This window comes from Brachypodium distachyon, chromosome 2 (assembly GCF_000005505.3).
Source record: "Brachypodium distachyon strain Bd21 chromosome 2, Brachypodium_distachyon_v3.0, whole genome shotgun sequence".
Classification (NCBI taxonomy): domain Eukaryota; kingdom Viridiplantae; phylum Streptophyta; class Magnoliopsida; order Poales; family Poaceae; genus Brachypodium; species Brachypodium distachyon.
Genome location: NC_016132.3, coordinates 1,501,121 through 1,520,328, shown reverse-complemented (window position 1 = coordinate 1,520,328; position 19,208 = coordinate 1,501,121). Strand labels below are relative to the sequence as shown.

The following is a 19,208-nucleotide window of genomic DNA, read 5'->3' as shown; positions in this document are numbered from 1 at the left end:
AATCTACACTACCTATTAATATTTACAGTTGATGTCCGTTCATCAACAACTCTTTGACACCCCTGCATTAATGGGCATGATCCAATTAGTGGGTCTAATAATTATCAATTAAAATTTTAAATGTAAAGACCCTAGCAATGCACTGTCCTTGGTATTCTAATTTTTTTTCAAGTATGCATCATTAAATCGCATGCTAAGAGTTGGGTTATGATACGATGAACAGAACATTGGAACGGAGGAGACGGGCTTTTGGGATCTTTTTTTTTTGTATATTAAATACTATGTAAAAAAGAAATCTCGCATTTGCAAGCAGAGGTGCGCTCATTAAACACCGGAGAGGTTTTATGAAACTTAGAGTCAGGAAAAATATATGTGGTCAATGTTTTGAAACATGTCTGTTCAGCAACATGTGTCGACCAGGTGGCGGGCAGGGAGGCGCAGCTGTATGGCTTCACAATATATACAAAACTGATGTTTTGACGAAACAACCAGGGAAGAGAAAGGAGAGTGAAGAAAATTCCTGTCGACTATAATCCCAAAAATCCTAACGTGCACATAAAAAAAGGACTCACATCAAGCCACGGACGTGCCGGCAAAGAAGGACTCGTCTGAAGCCATGGATGTGCCGCAAGGTGAGGCAACTCAAACTGTTTGGGGGCTCTAACCCGCTCGGTAACGTCTATTCTCCTATTTCCGTGCTCCATGTTTACTTTCTCTGGATGAAAACTGTTTGGTAAATCTACTATGATATCGTTTGATGGCTGATGCGGGCTGCAAAGGATTTTGAAAAGCATAGGGCGGCGAAGCAGGGGTTAAGATTCTATTGTGAATCTGGAGGAACAACGACGAAGGAATGATGGTTGTTCAAATTTGACATGATCTGATGTTAATTTTTCATGGCATGTATCTAATTATCTAGTATCTACTACGATTCATACTACCTTATTAGTTGTTATGTAATATGTTGCACTATGTGAACTGATTGTGAACTTGTGATGTTTGTGAATTTATGGATTATCAAATTATATAATATGTATTAATTGTTATTTGGTCATGCTCAAGAGTCAAGTGAAGTCTGCTGAATATGGAGAAATGGAAATACTTGCAAATTAAGCAACATGTATCTTTCCAGTGTGTTTTCATACTCTTTTTTAATCTACTAATATATTAAACTGCATATGTCGTGCTGTACCAGGAGGAGGAGGAGGAGTTCAGTTGTTAAAGGTACAGCACGGGAGTTGAGGAAAACCGGTTTTTATTGTCTAAGGGAGAAAGTGAATTTGTTTTGCTTAATTGTGTGTTGTTCTGATGCTTGAAGAGGGGTTAGGGAAAACCTCTTAGCTTGAATTAGTTAGGGGCCGTTTGGATGAAGATCTGAGTACGTATGCCTGGCCTGAAGCTATGCCTGAGAGTTGCCTGTGACTTGTTTGGTTGGAGTCCTGAGAAACTCCCTGACACAGGCATGTTTTGCTTCCACACTCAGGTCTGAGAAAGAGGTGGCCTGACTCAGGCTAACTAACACATAGCAAGAAAACCTGTTTTTTACTCTCAAGCTGTTTTAGAACACAGGCCTCCAACCAAACAACTTGTTACTACACTTGCCTGGCCAGGCAAAAAGTATTAAAATCTCAGGCTAGCTTCAGGCGTTACTTTTTCTTAGGCACGTTGGTCAGGACACCAACCAAACAGCCCCTTAGTGTTCTACGTAGAAAATAGAGTGATGTGTTTATTTCCTTGTTAAGTTTTTGGATGTATAATTAGAATTCTAATTACTCAGATGTTTAGATTTATCATTACCTGACCAAGCAGCAAAGAAAGCAAGATTTGAATGTAATTTCTGTTTTGCCTAAAGAGGGAGAGGGTACATGTGAGTATTTCAGAATCTAAGCTACAGAGAAAAAGAGTTAGGCCTCCTTCGATTCAAAGGATTTTCATAGGAATTTTTCCTACGTTGGTCGTTTGATTCGTAGGATTAAATCCTATAGGAATTTTTCTATGGAAATCCTTTGAATCAAATGAGGCCTCATTTGTACTACATTTTATTGGAAAATTTACATCCACTCCAACCTCTTGAAAGAAATCCTTTGGTTCATCTAACACTTTTTGATGCAAACAAAATCATATAGTGCTCAAGTGGACATGACATTGCAATCCTACATTTTTCCTATTCCTTTACTTTTTCAATCCTACGAATCAATGAGGCCCTTAGAGATAGAGGGGAAGAGAGCTTGTGTTCTTGTAGGTTAATAAGTAATAACATGTCAAGTAAGAATTCATTCCAATGGTTGTAAGCAACCACTTGGATGATTATTTGAACTAAGTGTGATCCTGTACACATGCACGACAAAAGACTGTAAATCAATTTCAGGCTTTCAATAAATAGCAATTGCGTCAAATAGGAAAGCTTAGAGCATCTCCACCCGCGGTTCATAATAGCACCTAAATGGACTTGGGGGATGCCGGCGCAAAAAACCCGATCCAACCGGTCTCTCCAATTAAAAGTTTTTGCCGGTGCGGCCAATAAAATAGTCGACGCCTCCAAACCGAAACATCACTGCCAATAAAAAGATGAAACAACACTGCCTTTATAAGGGGCAGGGGTAGTTGTGTTCAAGCCGCTGCTGCTCGTCGATGACGCACTATAGTAGGTTTTCAAATTTGCATTGATTTAATTTTTACCACAAGCATACAAAATAAATAAAACATCTAAAAAAACCCAAATTTAATACGGAGTAAATCTTAAATCCCGTTTGTATTTGATCTAACTTAGTCTGATGGTCTGATCTATATGAACTAATGAATATACTCATGTACACATAACTCTAGAATTTGCCATGGCTTTGCAATCCTTGGTCTTCTTCGTTGGCGCCATCGTCAGGGTCGAGTGTGGCGCGCGGCCCGGCCGCCTGCAGCCTGCTGCAGAGTGAACGCAGGTGGGGAATAGGGACAGGGAAGTAGGGGGCGCGCCGGCAGGAAATTAGCTCGGTGGCTCGGCCCCTCGGCCGATCAGAATTGAGTCCCAGGCGAACAGTAGACGGTTCAACTTCGAGGGAGCCAGGAGGAAGATGAGAAGATCGACCTTGCGACGGCGGAATCAGCAGCGCCCGGGTGGAGTCGATCTACTCCGTGTTCTGTATTGAAAAGGCCCACTGTGGCACTGCCCACCCAAGGCCCAGACCAATACCTGCCCCAAACTGATCCCATGGCACACATGTACTGGACTTGGGTCCTCAGGCCGGCCCAATCAAGGTATGGCAAGTGGGAATGAGATTGAGAGCTGCCTTCGACTTTTGAGGGATAGAGATCGAGGGGGAAAGAGTTACTGCTTACGGCCCACTCATGCCAGCCACTCAAACGTAGACAGCCCAGCCCATCCATACATACGGCTCGCCTAGCCCATTCGTGAGCTCCGGATATTTTCGTTTTTCTCCCTCCAAATCCAAAGCAAAAGCCCCTCGCCGGCTCGCCCTACCGCATATCGGTTCCCGTCCCCCATCCGCCCGCCCGCCCGCCATGTCGCTCGCCGTGGCCACTCCCACCACCACCAGCGCCATCTCGCCCCTCCTCTCGTCCTCCTCCGATCCCCGCCGCCGAGCCCTCACCGCCTCTCCTCCCCGACGCACACGCCTCACCGTCGTCGCCTCCGTCCCCGACCCCGCAGCGCGGCCGGCCGAGTACACGCCCTGGCTCATCGCCGGCCTCGGCAACCCCGGGGGCAAGTACCACGGCACGCGACACAACGTACGGTGCATCCCTTCGTCTGCGCTTCCATCCTCCTCCCCACCTCCGATTCGAGATAGCCCCTCTCACTGTTTGTTTGTTTGCCTCTGTGCAAATTAGGTGGGGTTTGAGATGGTGGATCGCATCGCGCAGGTCGAAGGGATCGTGATGAACACGATACAGTCAAAGTCTCTGCTCGGAGTAGGTACCCAATGCATTCCCTTCCTGCTTACAGCCTGCACTTAGCTAGGTGCTTCAGTTTTCTGTATTGTGTTCATGTGTTTCATACGTATTACCTTCCCTGGGAACAGCTACAAACCGGATTGCTGATTGTTAGATAAATGGCTAGTCTAGAGATACACTATCTGGCGTGGATGTGAACTCTCGTTTTCGAATTCAGTTAGTTCAGAGATATTTTGCTTCGTGCTAGGTTGTGTAGTTGGACAGTAATAGTTGTTGATGTAATTTGTGTCCTCTCCTAGCATGTCAGTACCAGAAATGAGACCTACATTCTAGAACAAGGTATGGCTGTTGAAGCAATTGATATGTGCAGAAACCCCCAATTTAAGTCAACATTTTATCAGTTTTCTGAATACTGAATTAGATCTAGACTATGTATAAACGTGTTTGTGTTCATGTTTTAGCAAAATTAATCTTAAGTTGCTTCCATTGGTTCTGAATACAGTCAGTGATGTTTCTTCTTTTCATAAACTCTAGGGAACTTGCTTTAATTCTCGCCTCCCCCCTTCCCCCGAATTTCGATAGTTAGACTCTAATATGAGCCAAGAAAAGGCTATTTTCCCTAAAAACTTGTGATCCAATTTTAATCAAGAAAATAGGTAACAACTATACACACATTTTTTTCAATTTGCGGCATAGTTTCTAGAATTACCCCCTACCTCGAGGTACAAACTACGGAACCATTCATATAGGATTACCTTTGGAAAATCAACACTTGATTTTGTACTAAAAGTCCAAACCGGTAAATTGAATATTTGTCATGAGGAAATGAAACACCGTAGTCTCATATTTGATCTTCATGAGGTAGAGGGTTCTATATCTTTTGTTAAAAAATGTTTGAACTGCATTTTGTCTCAGGTATTGTTTCTTTTGATTCTGTGAATCGCGTGGCTTACCTAGGCCCCTTTTCTTGTTTTTGCAGAAGACATCTTTGAAAATGTTCTCATGCACCATTTGGAAATTAATTTAGTGTTGTTGATGGCTCTCCGGTCTTGAATTTTAATCGTTATGTTTAATATGTTGGAGTTACTACATATCTGTATTTGCTTATTTCGATGCAGTTATTTGCAAGATAGTAACCCTGTTGCATCAAAGTCCAGTGAACATTTTGTTACTGGAAGCATAAATATAAATCATAAGATGTGTTGCATTCATTATCTCAATATGAATTTGGTTCCCACTCATCCTTTGGGTCGAATTTTAGTGCAGGTTCAATTGGGGAGGTGCCAGTGTTGCTGGTAAAGCCACAATCATACATGAATTACTGTGGCGAAGCAGTGAGTTCTTATTCTTGACCTTCTTGAAATAAAGATTTCTTGAGAACCATATTACTCGTGGGAACAGCTGAATTTTTTATTGCCAAAGTCAATTGTGGTATATTCACTATATCTCTGTTTGGTATTCATAACCAACTTAGAAGATGTTCACAAACTTACTATCAGTATGGACATTGATATCACGCAAACGAAGCTATTTGGCAAATCTTCAACTCTTTTATTCCAGTGTTACGCTTACCTGAGATTTGAAGATTTATAACTTTAACTATATTATATTGCTAACAAAGATACCTAATGATCCTAACCCTACCTGACCAGCCCAGGGGCGGAGCGCCCAGTATGGCGAGGTACGGCCTCTGCCATACCTTGATCGATCTGGCCGTAGGTAGATGCAAGTCCTAGTATCCATGCATGTGTGCCATCGCCATGGATACAAGTAGTGAAATACAATAAAGATCGATCAATTGACTCCAAGTCGATGCCTGTACCTCTGAATTCTACTCGCCAAGGCGCTAATCGAATCTCCTGTCTGGTTGTTATTGTTTTTTTTGTAATAATATATTTGTTAAATTTGTGGTGAACCTTTGTTTAGACTTCATTTAGCAAGTAATTTTTTCATCTAGACATGTTTGCACACAGATTATATTTCTTGTCATGTTTCTTGACATGTCAATTAAATATTGTGCCGTAGTGTATCCGTTACACTATTAGTTGTCACTTTTGTGTTATCAGTTTCGCCACACCAAAAGTTTAGTTCGACCTCCGCCACTGGACCAACCCTAGAATTATGGCTGTACTCCTCTAGGTGCGACCAGCTCCATGGTCTCTAATGGGCTGCACTTCTGCTTATACTAGATGATGCCCCGCATGCTGTTGCGGACATTTTTAGTTAACATACGTGAACCGTTGAGGAAATTTTTAGTTAACATACATGAGTGAAAAGTAGCAACAAAAGAGTATCCAGTGAAAATGTATAATGAAATTGTACGATAGATTATAGATTCTTCACTTAGTGTAAATAGCTTGATGAAAAGTAGCATGCATGCATGTGCAAAAAATATGAGTTTCCCACTAAATAGGTGTGAACAAATTAATGGTGTGATGATGTGGCATGGTTGCATGTTGAGAGAAATCAAGTAGTGGGTTTCTCCTACTTAGATATGGAAGATGTGCTGCAGTTGTCGTCAGGCGGTAGTACTGTGCACATGACATGTAGGGTAATGATATATCTGATTTTTTTTTGCCTGCATCAGGATCTACAGCCCCCATCCTCGTCACGGTAGCACACACTTATTTCATACTTCAATAAAGCCAAATATACAGTGTTGCTGTCCATAGGACATGACAATAAGTTTCTTAAATTGGTTGCAGAGAAGTATGAGTTATATTGATAATCTTGGGAATGCTTCACAACTTTACCTATAGATATATTAATCTTCATTTGAGTTCACATATCACGCACCATGTCTTGTGGTGATGTGCTACTTTAAGTTGGTCAGGACTCAGGACTTGTCGAATACCTGTTAGCTGTTGTCTCTGTTATGATGCAATATTGTTCTTGTCTTCTTAATTTGTCATGTGCTAACGAAAACATTCCTCTATCATGTCAAGATTGGACCGCTTGCTGCCTATTACCAAGTACCGCTGCGACACATCCTTGTGGTACATTTTATAATTGTTCGTTTGATGATTTACGACTGGCATTCAGTATCATGTGCTTGTGACTGAAATCAGTGAATTCTGTTCAATGCAGATTTATGATGAGATGAGTCTGCCCAATGGTGTATTGCGACTTCAAAGGAAAGGTGGTCATGGCCGCCATAATGGGTAATATTCGCAGTTCCAACCCATTTGAAGCAATTAGTAGGTTTACTACTGCTAGTATATGGAACATGCTGATGTTGCAGCAGATTTAGTTCAGCCAATTCATTTTGTCATTCTGGAGTGAAGTGAACAAGAATGAAATTAACTTAGAAGTTATAGTGTGCAAAACCTTGGCCTGGTTTCTTTGTCAAATGTAACATATAAGTACACTTCTCTTAATTTTTTACCAGAAGTTAACCTCATATACAGCTCATGTTGAGATGTTTGTCTGGAGAGAACAACAAACATGAGTCTACTCAGGAGATCTGGGCAAAGTCCAAACATGTATTACATGAACCTGACATACAAAACGAAATTGACATGTCAAAGTTTTTCAGTATTGAGTTTGATTTTTTTTTCTCTAACACGCATCTAAATGAGGAATGCCAAGAAGGCGGGAGTACAAGCACTGATAGGGTGGGGGAGATGGAACAAAAACCCAAAATCGAATCAAAAGGTCTAAGAAGGCCCTAGTATAAACAGCAAAACAAGGAATAGCTAGATCACCACCCAGCGAATCAGGAGTTGACTATTTGAATAGATGAGTGTGTCTTTTAACTTTATATGGCGAATTTTTTAGTTGCTTTTGTCAAAGGCTTTGTGTTATTCTCTATTAATTTGCTTGTAAGCATTATGCTTCTGAGCTGCTGTTTCTGTGATTTTAATATTTAAGCTCTACTACTTACATTCACAATCTATCGCTCACACTCCGAAATAACCATCTGCCCTGGAAAACAGCCTACAGAATGTAATTGAGCATTTGGATGGCTGCCGGGAATTTCCTCGTTTATCTATAGGTATATATTACTGTCTTCACCACCAACCTCCTCAACAGCTTAATGGAAATTCACATTATGCTAATATTGAGCTATTGACTGTTGGATACAGGTATTGGTAGCCCACCTGGCAAAATGGACACTCGGGCTTTTCTTCTGCAGAAGTTCAGTTCAGAGGAGCGAGTGCAGGTATTGACTTTGCCCTATGTTTAATTATTGTGCCATAGATATGGTATATTGGCATATAGCATGAAGCCGTGAAATCCCTTTTTTGTGATCTTTCCTCTTTTCCACTAGGTGCATCCCTCCTTTTCCACCTACAGTTGACATAAAAAACCAATGCAATTACCAACTTCAATTGCATTTCAATAGTTTACTTACAATGTCTATTAATATTTCAATTGAACATTGGCTGTAGGAAAACGATAAAGATCTCCCACTATTTTGTTGAACTATCACAACCGATGTGTATTACCATTTCTTGAAGGCTTGTATTGTAATGTAGCTACAAATGATTGTGGCAAAACATATCTTAACTATAAACAAATAATACCGATATGGTTCCGTGTTGGGTATACTATACAATTTGGAGTAATACTCCAATTAGGTCCTACCCTTAGGTGTTGCCAGAACGTGACTATCTTAATTGATATGTATTGTTAGCTGTTACCATTACACCTTGCATAGGGAAAGGTTTTTGCAAAGTTGGATCTGAAAAAAATAACATCAGGAATCATACCACACTTTATCATCCTAAAGAGAACTGTTGTTAGTCAAGCCTCAACTTTCTCGTTTTCTAGTGGTCTGCCCTTTTCTGGGAGGAACTATTTGACATAGTTGTTGCAAGTTGGATGTTGATTTAAGCCTGTTCTGTTAATTTGATCAAGATTGACATTGCTCTGGAACAAGGGGTGGATGCTGTGAGGACTCTTGTGCTGAAGGGTTTTAGTGGAAGTATTGAGAGGTTCAATCTGGTGCAAAAGTACAAGTTCAACAGGGTTTGACGATTCTTTAGATGCTTGCATCTGTCAACTTTTGGAGGATACATGAATACACATCAATATTATTGGAAGTTTGATGTGGTAATTTGCATGACCTACTTAAGCGCACTAAGTTGCTACCATGATGTTATGTAGTTTTGAGGATGTTAAGGACTTACCAGGCTGTACATAAGCTAGAGTTCTTCCACACATTTTCCTAAAGAGAACTCATGGTCTACGCAAACTGGAAATGAAGTAGGTCAATTTGATGAAGGTCATGTAAAAACACTGTGTACTTCTGTAGGAGTGTATGTTAATGACTAATACATCTGTGTCTGATGTAGTCATGTAAAGGAGGAAATGTGGACTATTCCATCCTCCCTTTTCCTGATTCCGTGATTTTATCCATGCAAATAATTACTATCCTTCCTTGCTGTGGTGGATCATCTGCCTGTGAGGTGATGAAATAGGTAATTTATTATCTTTGACGGTACAACTCGTTTTCATCAACTTGATGTGGTAAAGTTGTTTAGCAGTGTGTCATGTTATGGTTAGAGATGTCTATGCCCCCACGTTTTCCCGTCCTTCAGAAAATTATTGCAGGAGATCCTTAGCACTTATTTGATAAGGACTTGGAAACATAATATAATTTTTTTTCTTCTTATGCTGATATGTGAGTTCGAGCTTTGAACTTGTCGGCAGCAGATAGATCACAGAAGTTTCTTATGCTATGTAAAAGTTACAACTTTGCAGAACTTCTTGCACCAGCTAACCTATACTACCCTACCATCTAGAAGAAGCAGAGTAGAGCTAATGTTGCTCCTAGCTCTAGTTTGTATTTATATCTTCATGTTAAATCTATACGTTTGGCAATTAACTTACACAACTATCTTATGATTAAGCATCATTTGCAACTATCTTGCAGTCTATTCTCTAGCTGAAGTTAAAAACCAGGTCTAGAACCGCGTGCTATGTAATAGTTTAAGCAGGAAAGATCTGTTAGTATTTGTGTCATTTATTTTGAGTGACGATAGACACTCTTGGACTTTTGAGTTGATAGGGTACGTGAAGGTGGGTAATAATTAAATCACCTTTTCAATTCATGCCTGTTCTAAATATACCCTTCTTCTTTACTGTCATCTTATCCTTGTGTGCATTTACTTGAGTTGATTAGGTCCTGACCTGGGACCATATAATGTTACTACCACAACCAAGTTAACAACCAATATTATACTGGAAGATACATAATACATACCCTAGGTTTGGTTTATGCTAGTATGTTTCTGTGCATGCCAAAAACATGTATATGTTAAATTTTGTGGAGGTTTGCTTTTGCCGGCGGTGATTTACCCTTACAAAACAAGTACATTCATGTTTTCTATAGAGTAGTGTATTGTAGTTTTGTTTCCTTACAGAACAGTTACATACAAGACATATGCTGTCAAATTTTATTTAGTGAATGTTATGAGAACCATGATGAGAACAAATGCATGGTTTGTCAATAGAGTTAGTGAAGTTGTAGATTCAGAAACCTAGCGCTAATTGGTGACTTGGTGTGATAATGGGCTAACGGCAATTGGCAAGGTTTTTTTTTAGTTTCAGATATTGCTCCGGAAGCTTGCATAGTTGGATATATGAACTGTATACTGTTGCTAAGTTTTCATAGTATCCTTTCATACAGAACATAATATTATACAAAACAAGGTAGCTGTTTTCTTTGTAGTATGAGTGAATTTCTTTTTGCTCGGTCTTAATTGGTCATACTTGATTATACAATCCTTTTAAACAATAAAGATATAATAGCTTTGGATAACAGTTTATGAGTGGTAAAGGTTCAGTTTTCAATAACAATTGTAAGCAGTTGCCTTCTCCCATCTTAACCTTTTCATAGCAGTACTAATAACTTGATGAACACGTGCCTAGAGGATTATGTCTCATAGTAGATCCAAACGTGTTCAGTACTTGCTAAAGCCGTATCAAAATGAAGAAGAAGTTATTTTGAATAAAATGATATTTATTTTACTAGTGTGCTGAAGTGAAAGTGGATGAAACTAGTCTGAGTGCAGAGCTACCAGTATTCTAGAAAAGCCAGAGATAACTTGTGGTGTGATGTTACCAAAAACAACCAGGTGACTTGTCTAATACAGCACACAAGATACGATAATTGTCAAAGGCTTAGTTTTGACCTTTGTTTCAAGACCTAAAAACATTAGTCCAGTAACCTCATTTCCACTACTTTTCGTTCGAAAAATTCTCTATGCCTAATTCTTTTTTTATCACCAAGTGGATTCCAAAGTTCTAAAGATTATATTATCTAAAGCTCTTCCCTCCACCATCACGTTACCTAAACTACTTGCTAATCTCTTTCTTAAAGCCATCACACAAGTAGAGCATGGAGTAATCATACATCTAATCCATGTGCATCCATCTGTTGCTCACTCGCTTGCTGAGCTGTATTATATTTACCCAGTGTCTTAATCGTAGCCGTATTAGCTTAATTCGCGGGCTACTCTGGATCTCTGTGTTTTATATTATTTTCTGCAGTGACGTTTAATTTTAGTGCTTTGTTAAGCTTTAGACATTCTAGACTATTAGATTTTGGTTTAGGTGTTTCTTTACTCCCTTATTGCATGATTAAGTATAGGAGAATCACTTCACATGACTTTAAGTGAAATCCACCCAATCTCAAGTGCTTATTTTTATGGAGTAGGTAATGTCACTTGCAATACTAGAACTTAGTTTAGAGTCCTTGCTCACATTGCTTTGGTCTGTTAACTAGCTTTCAAACTTATTCTGAAGGAAGACATCAAACTCAATTATTAAGCCAAGCCATTTTTAATCTCCTGTGGTGGCCCAAAAAGCACTTGTGGAGAAAAATAAAGAGATATGGTTGCTAAGTTGAGTGTTTTGTATATATTGCTTTGGAGTAAAATGGGTGAGGTCAGCCTGGGGATTAAATTATGTGCTAAACTTGTCATCACGAGCCAAAAAGAAGGATTTTCTCTCAAGAGCACAACTTAGGCGGGTCCCTGCTGGGATTCGGCGATCTTAAATGTTGCCAACTTTGTGCTTGCAATCAACTAACAAAAAGTTGAGGATGTGACCAGGAGCCTTTGTTTAGGTAACACTAGAAACTCAAGACAAACTTGGGACTAGTGACATGTCTAGGCTGTAACCAAATTGTAGCTTGCTAATGACATACATATGTATCTTATCAGTACCCCGTCAAGGTTACTGAGTGGTGTTATGTTCCCCCTGCTGTGATTAAATGGTCCACATGTGTTAGGTACTTCAGAGGGTAAGGTGCCAACTAGTGGGCCTTGTGAGAGACACAAGTTAGTGACATCCTATCTATTCATTAAACCTTGACATAACAGACGGCATGCTTTGGAGTATTAGTGCAGTAGCATTGTAAAACATTTTTGGTATGAATACCATTGTCTGAAAGCTCTCATATTCCTGGGCATGAAATCTAGAATAGTGTGATAGGACAATAGTAAGGCAGCATATAATGGTACGGTGGTACCAGTTTCCGTGGCTGTGAGGATGGGGATTAAAGAATGTCTATATGATGCTCTGTAGCGATACCAGTTTCCCTGGCCTTGAGGATTAAAGAATGTCTATATGAGGTGCTCTACAGACTGCAGTGCTATGTGGAGACCACTGCAGCAAGAAAAAACTAATGACCTATGCAACACCCAAATGAAGTTGTCCCTTGTCGGATAGCCCCCAATCTTTAATCAGTGGAACTACGGGATGATTCACTGACCCTATGTTTTTTTTTGTCATAAACTAGTAAGTGGAAAGATATAAAAGAACAGCATATGCACCTAGCATTTGATTCCCTGCATTTTCTTGCATAGAATTATGTTGTGAATTGAGTGACCAATAATTTTATTTGGGTTCAATTCTGGCATTGCTCTGTTGCAACAATTTTTTTGCTATGATGATTAGTCACACTTCAACCAAATTCTTATAATTTGCAGAAGACGAGTGTAGCTGTAAATCTGTACTGTTCTTCTAAGAAGTCAACTTGCAAATTATGCTAAAGTATTTCTACAGTTTATTCTTCCTGTCAATATAATTGGTACCAGAATAGCCAAATATATACAGTCCAGGAATTACCGTACAAAGTACGAACCTGGATTTGTTTAGTTGACTTAATAATATAGTGCATATTAGATTCTTGGGGGCATAAACTAATGATATTAGTGCTGCAGAACTTGTAAGATTATAATAAAAGGCCATGTGCTTTGCTGCAAATTGCAGTCTGGGAGGAAAGCATTTAGGATCCCTTGCCCTCCAACCGACAATTCTTCCTGGAAGCAGAACATATTAGGGTTTTTTTTCGAAAAAAATGTTGGTCTCGGGTCCTAGTATTGCTCATCCTATAAGGAAGCCCAGATCATGGAAGGAAAGGACAAGTAGATGAGGAGTTTTGAAGTTATAGAAGACAAAGTTTCTTTATCGAATGTAGCAACTTGGCTCTAATCTTCTGGATTTTGCTACGTTCAACCAACTGGATTAGGCCCAATTCTTTCCTAGTGATCAATGAACAATTACATGATTAGATGTGTGATTGACATCAAATCTTGCCATTACCTTATTTCGAGTTACCAGAAAAAGGTTAAAAAATGTTTGTATTATGTGTATCAGAATTTTTTTGGCTAGTACATAGATAGGACCCAAAATTTAGTGTACCCGATATTTAGATCTGCCCTAGACAAGAGTAGAATCTATCTCAATTATGGCATGCATGGTGGTCATATTTGTGCACAACTTTCCTCTCTCACATGATTACCAGTCTGGAATGCGCATGATAGTGTGTGATCTTGCTTTTATTGGGAGATGCTGATATTTCCTGTATTTCCCATGCACTAACTTACAGACTTGAAAAATCTAGCTGCAGTTAGAGATGCCAAACCGATAACCTTTTTTCCTCATGATTCTTAATAGCCATCTATAAATTCACATAAATTGGAACTTTGGACTGTAGCAACTCAGGACACTTATTTATAGTAAAACTGAACCTGCTTGGTAGGATATTCTGCTTGGTGATATGATATTAGAGGTGGTTGTTTGTATCCAACTGTTCATGTAAAACAAAAATGCTCATTTGTTCTTCACAGGGAAGCTTACTTTAGTTTTTTTTGTTGGTAAACAATATTGAGCAGTGTATATAAACTATATATATGCTGATATCGGCACATAATTTCTTCTTGTTGATAATAATCGGCTACAGGAGGACTGTATATATATATTTACGGACCTATGGTTTTTTAACGCTTCTCTAGATATGTAGCTCCGTTCACCAGAAAAAGAAAGGATCAACAGGGTAGCAAGAGAAGATTCGATGCATGTGAGTTTTCTTCTCTAACCTCTGCTAGTCTGTACTAGAATCTAGGTAACTGTTAGTATACAAAGTCTAGGATTATCTTGATAATGTACTAGTTCTTTATTGGTGTACAGAATACGAGTTTGGGTTACAGATGTCAATATCAAACAAAAGGTGGTTTTGTTGCAATAGGACGGCCTGTCAGGCTAACGGATCTAAAAGATCTATTAAATGGTTCTTTGACTCTTGATTGTTATGGATGGAGGCATGCTTAGAGAATAAAGAAGTACAAACGGATATACTTTATGGTCACCGATGCAATCAAGTATTTGCTCAACTTGGCTAACCCTGAAACCATTAAAGTAAGCTGAAGGTCCATGACCTAAGCATGGTTAAAACTACAAAGTAAAAAAATATTAGATCAGAATAAGCCCACATCTTAGGTGACAGCTATGTAACCATGACTTCTCTCCAAGCAACAACTACTGATATTATAATGCAGATATTATCAACTTTTTTATAGCAGCAATTGCGACCTCCAAGCTCATGTATTGTTAACTGAAAGGGATAGAAATAGAGGAATAGATGGGAGCCAAGTTCAGGGGACAGGGTGGGCCTTGTTTAGAAGTTGGAGAAAGACTTTAGAAAGAGGAGAGATAAGAAGGGAATTTTGGGTGAAAGAAGCTTTCGTGGATGGTGGAGACGAGATTATGTTAGAAAAAGATGCAAACTTCTAGCTTTCTCTGGGGTTAGTAGGATTTGGAGAGATTTCTTTCCAACCTGGTTGTGGCAAAAGTCTAACCCAAAAGCTTGCTGCTCATGTAGATGCAGGAGATGCTGGGTTTCATAATGGTACTGTCCAACTAGTTTAGAGGTGTGAAAACACACAGAAGAGAAGGGCGGGAGATCTGTGCTCACTAGTTAGTATTTACAGTAGATTTCTAAAGGTTGCACGCACACAAACAGACACTAATGCCTGATTTTACATCAAATATAATAGCTAGTGCCAGTGCAAAAAGAAAGAAGACCCACCGCATTAGTCAAGTTTTTAAGCTACATGTTTTTCTGGGTAGACATGACTCATCGAAGGAGGTAAAAGAATGTAGCAAAGCCAAGATTGTCATGGTTCTGTCCTTGTTCGTATGATCTGCGCAGTACCGCTGATGCTTACTAACTAGCACCAAAGCTCTACTCAAGTGCAGAATATCATACTACATGATGGAGACAATAATGTCGCACAAACTCAGTCTTTTTTTTGTTGGCGCTATTTTCGCTTCTTTCGGTACTCGGATCAAATTCTTAATTTATAACTTTTGAAATAGTTAGCTTTTCTTTATCTGCCATTGATCCCAGCTTGTTGCTGATTAGTTTCCAGTAATGGTAGTAGTACTGGACTACTGGTACAACAAGTGGAATTCTTTTCACTTGATCAGGCTTACAATAATTGAGCAAATGTTGATGCTTCATTACTTGAATGGTGTGAAAAATGTCAAGAAAAGCTGGCTGGTTAGCAAGGTTGGTAAGATATGTTTTTCGATTCATTAACTTCAGTGTCTGTTTCCTTTGCTTTCTGCTTTGTGTTTGTGTGAGACCGCGGAGCTTAAATTTCGTCCTGACAAGCCATACATTCCAAAAGTCTGAAAATTAGTTACATCAATTATTATTTTACTTTTTTGTGACATTTCAAATTGTGATGGGGAGTGATATGATGTTCCTTGTCTGTTGCAATAGAATCTTGAGGTTATCTCAGGGTGCATTAGCACTTGATTGGCAGAAAATGGGGAAGTTAACTAAAATGCAAAATAAACTATTTCCAGTTTTAACCAACCATCATCGAGGGTGCATCTCCAGCATGGGTACATGATCAACCGCTATAGCTAGTTGATGTTTCAGGGTCGTGTAAGGTACACAAAAATATTTAAACTCGTGCTTTGTTGTGTTGTTTTGGCGGTGGCTGCTTTTACTAACGCTACTAAACATAATTACTACATATTTTACATGTAGTTTTCCGTACAAACATGTCTTTATATGAAGAATGGTTCCTCCGGACAACGCGTAGATTCATATAAAGTTTTTGTGTGTGTGGTAGTTTCAATACACATTTTTAATGGTTATTAACCCTACTAGCTACCGGTTCGAGTAAAAGGTTCTCTGCGTATGAATTGCAGACCGTTTACGGCCCTCGAGGAACTTTAGGCATAACTAGTTTGTGCTGTTTGCTGTAAAAAGAAACTAATTTGTGCTGTTGGAATTCTTAAATTCTCACTTAGTGCTTCTGTCATTTCGATTCCATATACGAGCTAGTACTTACTATGGATCATTGTATGTATAAACACAACATGCCGATTCATTTTTGGCAAGAATATAAATATCTATGATATAGTATTATTTATATGTATCAGACGCATGTTCCAGTATTTCTTCCTGATGAGTACATTTTTTTTTTGCAAAGACATAATAATGGCCCGAGTGATGGGACTCATCAAAAGCGATTCTTTGCCGAGGTCATCCTTCATCATGACAGGAAAGCTGGCCACACAACGGAACAAAAATGGGCACATACGTACGTACGTATACTATCCAAACATACTCTTTTGGATACACATAATATTCTTCCAAGAGAATTTTATAGCTTTGCAGTACTACTGGTCCAACTCCCACATGAGCTTTTCAACTTTAGTTTGTACTACACACGCACATTCACAATAAGTTAATCGAGCACAAGCTAAGTGGCACCCACACTTGGCTAGCTAGCTCCTGCACATGGTCCCTCTCTTATCTCTTTCTGCATCAATCGTTCGAGCCATAATATACACGAACAAATATTTATAGTTTCTCTCATGCATAGCAACAAAGAACTCCTTATTATTCTATCGTGTTGCCTCGCCTCCACACAACACCACGGCTCTGCAAGTGTAAACTATTGCATTACGTACATGTAGAATTAAACAACATAATTGAGCATCCTGATGCATGAGACTCGTCACTAAAAAATTGCGCCCCTAGTACGTATTAGTTGGCCACTTAGTTATAGCTATGCTAGTGACACATTAGTATATACAAATCTTATCATATCTTAGCTAGCTAGCTAGCTAGGTGGATATATATATCTGTGTATTATATAGTACTAATCTACTCCACGGACCTAGCTAAATAACAATGTTTTGTATGGATAGATTAGATAGACATAGTATACATGCATACAAGCTAGTCATATCATGCGTGTGTCGATCGTAATAAATCATTCAAGGAGGAAGCTAGCTAGCTAGGCAGCCACGTACATAAAATAGTGCAACATGGAGCCCGGACAAGGAGCGCAATCTAGAAACTCAACAACTTAACGCTGTCTCTTGTGACTTGTTTCTCCTGTTCATCGCAGGTCGCAGCTACTTCTCTCTTTTCTCTCTACTTTGCATCGATCGGTACTCGATCGTCCTCTCTCTAAAGTTCAGGACGGGGAGATATAATATTAATCAGGAGGTCCTGCATGCCCTGTACAGGCCATATGCATGTATTCAAATCTATCCGTTCTCGCCTGTGCCCGCGGCTCCAGGTGTTATATATACTGCCTCTTCTAACCTGACACAGCCCCAACCCATGCACATCCTACTACCTTTGACAGCATCTCTCTCTCTCTCGGTCTCTCCCCAGCTCTCTCTAGCTTCTCTCCTGTAGTATGAGTATGACAAGCCCCAGGCTAAAGCTCTTCGGCTTCCACTTCTCCGCCGAGGAGCAGGAGCACTATCAGATGGATCAGCCCGAGGCCACCGAGCCAGACCACCAGAACGGGCCGCTCTGCGGAAGCGCTGGCGGTGCCGGGGGTTCGGACTCGTCCTCGTCCTCGACGACCACGACAACGACGGCCACGGCGGCTGGCGGCGGGGCTGAAGCGGCAGCCGGGCGGAGGTACGAGTGCCAGTACTGCTGCCGCGAGTTCGCCAACTCGCAGGCGCTCGGGGGACACCAGAACGCGCACAAGAAGGAGCGGCAGCAGCTCAAGCGCGCCCAGCTGCAAGCCGCTGCCGCTGCCGCTGGCCGCGTCGTCTCGGGCGGCGGTGGCGGCGCTCTGTACCCGCGCATGGCCGTGGCCGGCGGTCCGGGCCATAACCCGATGGTGTCCGCCTTCGCACAGCCGGCCCACCTCCTCGGCGGCCATGGCCATGGCGGCGACGGCGCCGGGGCGCCCACGAGCTGGGTCTACTTCAGCTCCCCGCGCGCCGCTGCCGTGGCCGGTGGCGCCCAGGGCCAGCAGTTCCACGTGTCCCACGGCTGCGTCTTCCCCACGTCCGGCGGCGCCTCGCCGGCCGCCGTGTTCTCCTACGGCGCCCCGACGGGCGCTGCCAACGTGAACAACGCCGCTGCCGTGTCGGGGCCTTACATGGCTGACGTGGATAACCGCCACGGCGCCCGGAGGTCGTCGACGCTCCACGCGAGCCCCGCCGTTGCCAGCTTCGCGAGATACCCCGGCGGGATGGTGATGGCGGCTGAGCCGGAGGAGGCTCTGGGGCTCGACTTGCAGCTCAGCTTGTAGTGAACTAGTGATCCATCGTCTTGGCTCGCTCGATCGATCGCACAAGCTAGCTGCCTACTCCTGTTACTTCGGTCAATGGAATTAATTACCCATACTAGATTCCGTACTAATTAAGAGCTCGATCCCCCGCTAGGTAATTAGCCAGAGGTAGTAAGTAAGTACGTATTTTTAGCTTCCGGGCTAGCTTAATCTGGAGTGTAATCATCCTCTCCTTTGCTCGTTGTAACGAACTCCGGTTCTTCGTATGATTCGAGATCGATCGGTCGACGACCAGCACCTTGTAAATTTTTGGTCAATCCATCGTCTCTCTGCCATTTGCAGTGTTAATTCATATACCATGCCCATTTTTTGGTTGATGATTCTGTGTTAGTCACAATTAATTAAGTCAATGAGGACGTAGTGTTTGATTTGATTTGATTTGCCAAGGATGGATGCATGTACTCATGACGACAATTACGCAAGTATATTCTAATTGGTCATACATGT

At 40.9% G+C, this 19,208-nt stretch overlaps 2 protein-coding genes across 8 annotated transcripts; both read left to right on the top strand.

The window, feature by feature from the left end:
* Nucleotides 1–3,454: 3,454 nt before the first annotated feature.
* Nucleotides 3,455–14,503, top strand: LOC100830400 (chloroplastic group IIB intron splicing facilitator CRS2, chloroplastic). 4 transcript variants are annotated; one of them, XM_024459175.1, is made up of 9 exons: nt 3,455–3,741; nt 3,841–3,925; nt 5,170–5,237; nt 6,849–6,899; nt 6,991–7,064; nt 7,839–7,897; nt 7,989–8,065; nt 14,151–14,215; nt 14,326–14,503. In XM_024459175.1, exons 1-8 carry the CDS (start codon nt 3,514–3,516, stop codon nt 14,193–14,195), a joined length of 687 nt encoding a protein of 228 aa, XP_024314943.1. In that variant the 5' UTR covers nt 3,455–3,513; the 3' UTR covers nt 14,196–14,215; nt 14,326–14,503. The 4 variants fall into 4 exon arrangements, with proteins under 4 accessions (XP_024314943.1, XP_010230415.1, XP_024314944.1 ...); XM_010232113.3 differs by lacking the exons at nt 14,151–14,215; nt 14,326–14,503 and adding an exon at nt 8,786–9,290 and having other exon boundaries at nt 3,456–3,741; XM_024459176.1 differs by lacking the exons at nt 14,151–14,215; nt 14,326–14,503 and adding an exon at nt 8,174–8,388 and having other exon boundaries at nt 3,456–3,741.
* A 147-nt stretch (nt 14,504–14,650) lies between these two features.
* On the top strand, nt 14,651–19,078 carry LOC100827469 (zinc finger protein GIS3). 4 transcript variants are annotated; one of them, XM_014899812.2, is made up of 3 exons: nt 14,651–15,706; nt 16,644–16,754; nt 17,571–19,078. In XM_014899812.2, exon 3 carries the CDS (start codon nt 17,868–17,870, stop codon nt 18,720–18,722), a length of 855 nt encoding a protein of 284 aa, XP_014755298.1. In that variant the 5' UTR covers nt 14,651–15,706; nt 16,644–16,754; nt 17,571–17,867; the 3' UTR covers nt 18,723–19,078. The 4 variants fall into 4 exon arrangements, with proteins under 4 accessions (XP_014755298.1, XP_014755297.1, XP_024314942.1 ...); XM_014899811.2 differs by having other exon boundaries at nt 16,644–16,758; XM_024459174.1 differs by lacking the exon at nt 14,651–15,706 and adding an exon at nt 15,738–16,095.
* The last annotated feature ends 130 nt before the right edge of the window (nt 19,079–19,208 follow it).